Below are 9,664 nucleotides of genomic sequence, written 5' to 3'. Positions count from 1 at the left end.
GCAAGGTGGTGAAACCTTAAACTGCTGCTGCATAACAACCTGGAAACTCAACAGGTTGTTGCTAGGTAACCAAAGATTCAGTGAGTTGCTAGGTAAATAAAAAGTGAGTTAGTTGATGCCACAAACTTGCTTGGCTGCCTGTGACAGGTTGAGCAGCTAAAAACCTTTCCTCTGCCTACATCCCCCAGAATGCTGCGCAGTTCTGGATTGGAGTTCGATGAAATTATTCGCAGTATGTATTGTTATTAATTTATTGTCCAGTCCATTGACTTGAATGTGCTTTGTGCCACAGGAGAGCAGCTGCAGATCAATCAGCCTAACGTGTATGACTGTGACGTCCCGGAGTCCCTGGCGTCCTCCGTCCCAGCTCTGGCTGCTGTCTGCAACAAAAACCTTCTGTCCTCTCAGATGTTTCCACATGTGAAAACTGTGTCCAACCGCAGCGTGACTCTGACCTCGACAGGCGGCACCGACTTCATCAGCTTCGCCAAAGGAGCAAAGTTCGATGACGGTGCTGCTTCTGCTGTATAGCCTTGAGCAATTTCTAAAGCTTCAGGTTCGTTGTCTCACCTCTCCTCTCTCTGCTGCTCCGTCAGACCTCTACCACTCGTGGGTGGCGCCCACCCTCAAGTCAGACCTCCTGGTTCAGTTCTGGGTGCGCTCCACTGGGATCCTCCCCTCCAACTGCTCGCTGGGCTGGAAGGTCCTGGACATCAAGAGCATCAACCCAGGGCAGACGTTCACCTTCAAGGCCACGCAGGACCACTCCAAGTGGGCCGTCAGCCTACGGGCAGCGCGGGACGGGTCGCGAGGCGGCGGCTGGGTGTGCGTGGGGGACATAAACAGGAACGAGGCGGAGGAACGGCGTGGAGGAGGCACCGTGTGTCTTCAGGACCCGACGGTGTGGAAGGCTTACCGGACGGCGGCGCTGGAGTGCGAGGCCTGTGGAGGAGAAATGATCCAGTGCTGAAGAGTCCGCAGAGCTATACGATAACGCTGGGCTCAGGGGCTTATGGGAAATATTTCAACACGCTTGATATGCTGGGAGTCAGTTTTAAAACATAAAAAACAGAGTCCCGTTTGGACTGGTGCTGTCAGTCGATTCAATAATGTAATCAGGTTAATCACACTCTGACAGTAATCGCTTTAATCACTGTGCCTAACTTCAATCCAACCAGTCAAAATGGAATCAATTATTTAGGTTTTTTTTTGTTTGTTTTTTTTTTGTGGCAGAAAGCAGGTAAGCAGTACTCAACAACAACTAAGGAACTTACTCCACTACACATGAATACAAGCAGTGGTAAACATTTTCAGGAGCCAGCTGATGACAGATATGTTTTATTTTCTGGTTCTTGGGTCCTCCACCCCTTCCTGATGCTGCCCTGGGCAACAGCCCATATCGAAAACTGTCAAAAAAAGTTTTGTCGCCTCAAACCAAATCTTCATACCTGAAGATTCTCAGTTTTCCAGGTTTTTATCTTCAGGAAGGTTTGAAGGAAGACATTTGTTTTAAACATTAATTTAGAAATGTCTGTCTGTTCATATCCTGTGGAAGATGTGCAATGAGGTGATAGTTGCTTCTCCTCATCCAGCCTAACTTGTGGCATAATTTGTACATTTGAAATTTCGAGCTCGTACGTAACTTCGTGCAAATGTGGGTTAGCGACACAACACAAGAAAGTTGTGAATGTTCGACTTTGCTGCTGTTGCGGAAAACTGTCACTGTGGTTTGTCACTCCCTGTGTCAAATCCAAAATCCACTGCTGTGAACGATGTAGCCCTCAAAATAGTAGTTTGATTAATCTATGTTATGTAATATCAATACTTTAAAATTTTCAGATTAATCGCATGCGTTAGCATTGACAGCCATAGTTTGGACATAATTTGGTGAAAATGCAAACCAGAGATGGAGATGAGAGTGATTTGGAGCTGGCAGGTTTTACACAGTAACAGAGAGGACAAGTCTATGGCATCACAGCTTTTCCTGGCAGTTACTGGAGCATCTGACAGTCAAAACAGGAAGAAAACAGCAGACACCAAAAGATCAGGGTTCCTGCTGCAGAAATCTGGAAAATTATGGAATTTGATTTTAGTTTTTTTCTGTATATAAATAAATAAAAAAAAGCCTCAAAATATTTTTTATTTCCAGCTGAAAATTCATGGATTGCTGTTACCGAGGTGATGGAATAGGTAGCCATGACGACTAAGCCCTTTGATTGATTGAGCCTGAAGTGATTCAACAAACAGCAGAAACAGTTTTTACTTTGCTCTCCTAGTAGTTTTCTTTCTCTGTGGTACAACTTCATACTGAACTACTGAGGATCCAATGCATCAGACAGCAGGCAGAGGTCAACAGAGGTCACTTCCTGGTAGGATGGAGATGGACTTGGTTTGGCCCTTTGTCTGCAGCTACTTTCTACTTTCTTCTCAGTTTCTTTTAAATCAAATAACTTACAGCACATCTTCATCACTGGTCTCCATTTAAACCAAATTATATCCAAATCAGGCCATTCTGACAGAAAATGTAATTTAAAAGTCTAATGTAATTATTCCAATTGCAAATTTGTAAAAATTAGCTACTTTTGTATGTTATGTGATGCCTAGGAGGACATTATTTTTTTAAGAGTTTTAAAGGAGTAAAAGTTTACACTGGTTTAACTGTAAGCTGCTGAGGTTTAGTCTGTACACTGTAAGAGAAAATCCTCCTCTGTAGCTTATATTCCCCGTAGCCTCTTAAAATTCACACATCATCCCTAAAAACCAACAGTTATTTGTAAAAATGCTTAGTTTTTTTAAATACTTCAATGTGGTGAGTTCATGGAGTTTATAGTCAAACACATTTGTTATTTGTTTGCTTGATTTTTTCTCCCTTGTTTTACTATTCCAGTAATCAACAGGTGGCAGTAACGGCCTGCAAAATGCCATAAAGATGCACCAGAATGGCACACGTCACACATTCAGCTTTCAGGATGTATCTTTCAGTTTTAATTTTTTTTAAAAGTGCAAATAACTGAACTGATCCTAAAAATGCAGCTCAGATGAACATCATTAGCCCCGAACAGCAATTCAACTTAACTGAAAATTGTTTGTTTTTAAAGCAAATTACATTTATAATGAGTAAACAGCAAACAGCCACAGAGTGTGCGTCTCAAAAAGAGAGACATTCAGTTCATGCTTTCTTGGCAAAAACATTTCAAATGCTCAGTATGATTTTTTTTTTTTTTTTATGCAAATGGAGCCGTGCAGTAGGAGAACGAGTTTTTAAATCTGACAGCAATCTAGAGAGGTTAGGAGAAAACAGAACAAAACCCATAAAAGTGTCTCTTTAAAAATAATAAAAGCAAAAGCTGAAGTGTTTTTCACAGCTGCTGAAACTGAAGAGACTCTCCTGCAAATGGATGAGAGCAGATTCTGTAAGGAGGTTTTTCCACTCATGCATGCAGGTGTTCTCTGGAGGACTGACATGCTCTGCTTCTTGAAAAGCACGTGGATCATTTCTTTCATTATTATTTTTAGGATTTTGGAAAGAAATCAGGGGCAGAAAAGATTCAGGTTTGATGATTTTCTTTTACTTCTCTGTGAATGTTTGTTGTCAAGTCAAACGAGCTGTGAAGTGCTTTTTCTCCGCCTTCAGTCTGACCTTGATTTTTCCTGTAGATAAAGATGCTGGCTGTCTTTAATTTGAATAATAAAAAAAAAGCTTCTGCGGGGGTGTCTGACTTCATACGTCACCGTGTCTTTGAAATGTCACTTCTCACATGATGCATGGAGCTGAATTTAACTGTCTTATGAAAAGGCTAACAGCATGACAAATCTCACTCATAAGCACCAAAATCCATATAAAAGTAAGTTTATTACCACAAAATAGGACATCTGACATGTAGTGCATAAATAAGTTTGATGTGAAATGGATCAGCGCTGGAGGAGGCTGCGTTTCCGCCACCTGTGTGTTCTGAATACATTCTAATGAGAAAGGTGAGCACCAAGCAGAAAAAGGCACTAAAACAGTCTTTAGCAACAACATCACACCTGCATGTCATGTAGTATTACCCAGAATCCTCTGTCTGGTCCCCCACAGTCCCTCCCGAGCCTCGGCCAATCAGAAGGCCTCATCAGCGTTGGGAATGATGCGTAGAGGCCAGAGGTCACAGGTTCAGATTAAACTCAAGCTGCTGAACATTCACTATAAAATAAAGAAAGCTCAGAGGGGAACCAACCTGGCAACCCGTTAGACCCGAACATTTCAGCTGTTTGGTTCTGGAAAAACTTTCTTCCTGTTTTAAGTTTTATGCTGATTAAGCAGAGCAATGTGTTTTTTTGTAAAGTGCTTGAAGTTCATTTAAAGCTGCAGGAATTGTTTTTGTCCACTAGAATTTAGAGGAAACTTCAGTTTTGTGCTATATTAATTTAATGCATCGATCTACTTGCATATAGTGCTGTGAAAAACTTTTAATCCTCACCCTTGCTTACATATTTCCTTCCAAGCAGCCAGAGCTCCCTGTAATCTCTTAACGTTTCAGAAACACGGCTCTGAGGCTTCCAGTTCCCCGTAGATTCAATTTGAAATTAGCCTTTTTTATGCTTAAAGTGACTTAACCAAAAACACCTGAAATGGTCAAATACAGGACTGAAGACAAGTAAAAAAAAAATTAAAAAGTCAAAATCCAAAAGAAAGGTCTTCAGAAGAATTGATTAATGCGACTTTGAAAGATCACCAGAGAGTCAGAATGTCTTAGAAGGAAAACATGACGAAATGATTGGTTGCTCCTTGCTTTTAGACATCCAGCAGAACAAATCTTTTCTCCCTTTTGTAAATAATGATTTACTTTGGTCAACAGCAGCTTCGGCTGGAGGAACGTCTGGCTCTCTGGGTAATGGACGACCTGCAGATGAACTGTCTGGATGTTGCTGGATGAGTGTGCAGAAAGCCAGTCGGAGAAGAAACTGTTTTTCTGACTCTATGTTCCCACAGAGCCCAGAAAGTTCATTTGAGCTGCAGAGTTGGTAAAAATACCTCTGTTGAATAAATGTCTGAGTGTTGCAGCTTTTTGTTTATGTTGAAATGAAACAATTCATTTTGTCTGAGCTCTCTGGAGTCTAACAGGAATGCACAAACAGGATTTCTCAGATTAATTAGGAGCTTCTCTCATCATACAGACAGACAAGGTGTATAAATATATACAAAACATGATTATATGTCTCAGGGACATGCTTCAGTGTTTCGCTACACATCTGTGCTTACAAATCCTGCTGAGTTGGAATGAAAAACAGAAGCACTGAATGCTGGATGACCGGGCTGAAGCACCTGATTCCCTCAGTTAAAGGCCTCCATCAGCCCTTCCCTCCCAGTTTAATTTAGTAATGCATATTGGCTAGCAATTGGGAGAACTGGCCCGGTTCCTCAGCAGCAGATGTCCTCTGTGTTTTTTGCAGAACAGACTTGGTCAGGAGAACGAAGGAAGGCATGTGTAGATTTGTCTTTTTTGCACATTTATAGAGAAAAAAAAACTGCTGGAAAGGACAAAGCTTGTGTCAAAACAAAGTCCGGACCAATCTCCTTCCTTTGGCCTTGATGCGAGGAAAAGTAGCGCTCGTCTCCGTGGTGATCGGTGAGCCAACCGGGGTGTTCCCGCCTTTCCTTCTCAGCAGGAAGTCAACGCTGGATGATGTCATGGCATAGAAGACGTTTCCTGTTGCCGGGATGACCAGTTCTGAGTTAACAGAAGAGAGACAAAGTATTTAAGGAAAACCTGTTTCCAGTTGATATTATTGTCTGTTTTTAGACATTATTTATGTAAAGGGTATTACATATAAAATGTATTATTCTTATGACTTTAGAACCCAGTAGGACCAGATCAAAATCCCAGAACTAAACTTTTATCATGCCCTTATTTACAGTAAAACTGCTGAATTGTTGAGCTTAATAATCATTGAAGTAAACAAAAATTTTTTGTACCTTTTCCTTCAGGCAGAAGTTGTATCAGCTCATATCTGGACGCCTGTGTGGGGTCCTGATTGTGTTTCTCCAAGGCAGAGCTGATCACAGAGGGGGTCTTGTCATTGCTGGTAACCTAAGTGGAAAACAGAGCGTAACTGTGACACCAGTACAGCTTGATTTGCACTAATGATACGGCGGCTCTGATGTGTCCTGAGGATCTGATCTGATGACTATCATTACCACGGAGAGTCAGCTTTAAGTGCAGCGTGCTGCGGATAATTCAGGCCGACTCACTGCTGATGTGAATTAGAGTGAAATGGCTTTGAGATTTGTACCAGTATGCTTCTGTACAGGTTCCCATCCTGCAGGTCCATCCGTATCCTGATGATCCGCATGTCGGGCCCCGACCCCGGGACATTGCTGGGGAGGTTGTTGCCGCAGGAGGCTGATCTGCGGTGCGTTTTTGTGGGCGTGGTTGGGGTCAGCGCGACGGGGGTGGACTCGTTGGTCGGAGGGGACGTGTCGACGTCCAGACAGGAAACCGACGGAGATCTCATGTGCTGCAACACAAATAACTGTAATTTCAGAGGGGAAATCTTCAAGATACAGGAAACTAAAGCCAAAGAAAAAAAGAGTCGGCTCTGAAGGCAGCGTCTGTGAAATGAGTTCATATAAATGCAAACCTGACCTTTTCTAATAATAAGCATTAGTGGATTACCTTTGTGAGTTTGGAGAGAAAGTTATTGACTGGAGAGTGAAAGTCGAAGAGGCTTTCGCCGTCTCCAGCCAGGCTGGTCCGGGAGCTGCTCAGGCTGGAAACAAGAAGCAAAACATCAAACTTCATCAATTAACCAGAAACAGAATTTATACAAAACATTCTGGAAAACTAAAAGAAACCTGCTTCAACTTTGCAGGTATCAAAGTTGAAGCTTTGAGTTTAGCTCAATGCTAAACTCCTTTAGCTGTGAGTTTGATCCCAATCTGCTTCAGATTGGGATCAAAATCTGGAGCAGATTTATTTATCAGATTTATTTGTGAACCTGATTTTCCCCTCTGTGGGACAATTAAGTTTTTTTCTAAATTAAATCTGACGACAGCATTTCATTTTGACGTTATAATTTACATGTTCGTAGATATTGTACTTCTGTTCATATGTTGTTCAAAGTTTGGGCTTAAACCTGACTGACATTCTGTAACCTTAAACATGACATTGATGCTCAAAAACCTCCAGTTTGGTTCAACTGAAACATCTCTGTACAGAACAGTGGGTCAAAGTTTATTGGATTGTATTTTTATTTACCTTAATAAATGAAATTGTTTTCAAAAACAGCGTTTTTTGCTGTTTACTACAATTATCTATGTTATACAAGATTATGAATCTTATTTGAAACATTTAAATCAAAAACAGAAGAAACCACTTTGCTCCCCACTATGATCAGATATGATTAATCCGTTTAATCCTGACAGTGGTGAGCGATTCCCAGTGAAATGAGCTTTAGAAATCATTATAAAAACAGGCGTTTGCATCAATAAAGACCCGCCATCCCCTCATGGTAACTCACTCTGAGCACTGGGTGATGATGACTGTTGGCATCAAAGATCGAGGACTCGGCTCAGTGGGTGCTTCAATCTCATTGGACAGTCTGTAACTACAATTAGACATCAGTCAGTAAAGCATAAACTGGATGTTTTCAAATCTTAAATGCTCCTAAAAGCGTACCTCTGCTCCTCTGTGAGTGTGGGCACGCTGTGGTACCACTGTGAGAAGGCCTCGTCGGAGTCAAACACGCAGTTTTTGCAAGAAGACTGCAGGAGCCGGATTTGAGCTAAAACCTCAAATTCCTGTTAACAAAGAACTTTATCACCACAATGTTTCTTAAAGAAATAAAACAGCTGACATATCCATGGCAGAACCATAACTATTTCCTGCTCTGATTCTATTTCTGCTCCACTCGTTTTAGACTTTAACCCCCCTTTATTTGTAGCAGAGAGAAATATATTTTGCATATTGTGTCACTTACCCTTCTCCTTTTGTCAAAGTTGATGTAGCCGTTCTGCAAAGGGAGTGACAGGATGCGTTAGGTCAGCCTGAGTGCTGTTACATGGATCCCACAGATGAGATCAACTTACATCCAGCCGGTCTTTGACCGCCGTGTCCAGCATGGTGAGGTCTGTGAGGAAGATTCCCAGGTAGGGCACGGTGCCCTGAGCGTTGGACTGGGATGAAACAAAAAGGACACATTTTTCATTAGTCCCCCCTGAGGTTCTCATTCACAACCCAAAGAGCCCACCAACAGATGAATTTCAGAGCAGCTGCCTGCAGCTATTTTTCACAGGGTGGCTCAGAATTCAGCTGAACACACAGGAGCGTACATCACAGCTCACTGCCTCACTTTGTTGCTCAATTCCCTACAAGGATCCTCTTTAAAACCACCGATCCACCCGCAGTTCAGCTACAGACCTCACTATCAATGACTTAACACAGCATTTAGCATTGTTAGAATAGTATCCTGCTTTAAAACTTTGTTTTACCTTTGAAAAGTGGATTTTTGTGGCAATTTGAATATGCACATATGCAACATCTCAAAAAAAATTATACCACATAAACATTTTCACACTTTTTTTTTTTTGACATGCTGAAACTTCTGCTTTCGTTTAGCAGTGGAGCATTTTTGTTAACTTTAGAAACATTTGACACACTTAGCTTTCCCCTAATTTAATTTATCCGGATAGATTCTTTTATCTTTTACTTTTTTCCTTTTAATTCACTTTATATTGCCTTCTTGCTGAAAGTGTGCTATATTAATAAAATTACCTTTACATTTACTTTTTAGATTCTAAAGTGCTAATTTACTTTAAGTTGAATAAAGTTCGACACCAGTGTTGAAGTTTCGGTTATAGACTTTTCCTTCAAGCAGTTAGACGTTTATATTCAAGCTCTTATTCTGAAATCTGTTTATGCAGCAGTTTTGTCTCCTGCCATGCCAGATTGTGTTCTAACAATCACAGATAAAAGTTAAGCATCTTTTAAAAGGAAATAAAAATGTCTCCTATTAGCACACATGAACGAGCTTAATGCATGTAGTGAATGTTTCCTGCTGAGGTATTTGCTATTGTGAAACGCCAATTCAGTTTCGCAGTACAAAAAAGCTGAATTAGTATAAAATATGTAGCTGAAAGTAATCCCACACTTTTGACAACTTTCATCTTTTTCTTTCTCTTCTTTCGTTCCTCGCCGTCTCCCTCTGTAAATGCTAATAGCACTTAGCATTCGTCAGGAGCTCATTGGGGGCAGTGAGAGCGCTGCGCAACACAAATAATAATCTGGTCTGAACACGGCGTGCTAAACAGTAAAACTTAATTTAATGAAGCCTCGAGGCAGATAATTTGCAGTTGACTTTCTGACACACCAAGTGTTTTGCTTGTAGACCAAAAAATTTGAACAGAACTTTGCATTCATTTCTTGCATTTTTTCTTACAACTTTTTTAGAAACAGATGGACTCTGAAGGTGACTTCCAGTCGCACTGGATTTTATATAATGGTCTCACATTTCAGATTTTTGTTTATTAAAAAAAAAGGATGTATCCTTTTGCTTCCTTTACTGTTTAGCTTTAATTCAATAAAATGTGGAACAAGTGCAAGAGGTGTGATAACTTTTGAAGGTACTGTAACAGTCACGCTTCCACAAGCCTTAAAATCCACCTGAAATGTAACTTCTAAGCACA

The 9,664-nt window shown here is 41.0% G+C and overlaps 2 protein-coding genes across 8 annotated transcripts in view; one reads left to right on the top strand and one right to left on the bottom strand.

The window, feature by feature from the left end:
- Nucleotides 1-3,689, top strand: part of dnase2 (deoxyribonuclease II, lysosomal) — an 11,147-nt gene extending 7,458 nt beyond the window's left edge. For all 6 annotated transcript variants that reach the window (XM_007572883.2, XM_016661095.1, XM_007572882.2 and 3 more), the window contains exons 6-7: nt 293-511; nt 597-3,689. In XM_007572883.2, coding sequence (XP_007572945.1) covers nt 293-511; nt 597-970 — 593 coding nt within the window. In that variant the 3' untranslated portion in view covers nt 971-3,689. The remainder of the gene's footprint in view (nt 1-292; nt 512-596) is intronic.
- The window catches only part of rgl2 (ral guanine nucleotide dissociation stimulator-like 2), a 29,421-nt gene continuing 23,323 nt past the window's right edge, over nt 3,567-9,664 (bottom strand). For both annotated transcript variants that reach the window (XM_007572885.2, XM_007572886.2), the window contains 8 exons: nt 8,069-8,155; nt 7,960-7,992; nt 7,659-7,780; nt 7,501-7,587; nt 6,657-6,750; nt 6,274-6,498; nt 5,957-6,071; nt 3,567-5,711 (listed from right to left, as the gene is read on the bottom strand). In XM_007572885.2, coding sequence (XP_007572947.1) covers nt 5,533-5,711; nt 5,957-6,071; nt 6,274-6,498; nt 6,657-6,750; nt 7,501-7,587; nt 7,659-7,780; nt 7,960-7,992; nt 8,069-8,155 — 942 coding nt within the window. In that variant the 3' untranslated portion in view covers nt 3,567-5,532. The remainder of the gene's footprint in view (nt 5,712-5,956; nt 6,072-6,273; nt 6,499-6,656; nt 6,751-7,500; nt 7,588-7,658; nt 7,781-7,959; nt 7,993-8,068; nt 8,156-9,664) is intronic.

The sequence above is a fragment of the Poecilia formosa genome, unplaced genomic scaffold, assembly GCF_000485575.1.
Source record: "Poecilia formosa unplaced genomic scaffold, Poecilia_formosa-5.1.2 Scaffold310, whole genome shotgun sequence".
In the NCBI taxonomy this organism is placed as follows: Eukaryota; Metazoa; Chordata; class Actinopteri; order Cyprinodontiformes; family Poeciliidae; genus Poecilia; species Poecilia formosa.
The sequence above is the reverse complement of the archived record's forward strand: the minus strand, read 5'-3'. Positions and strand labels throughout refer to the sequence as shown.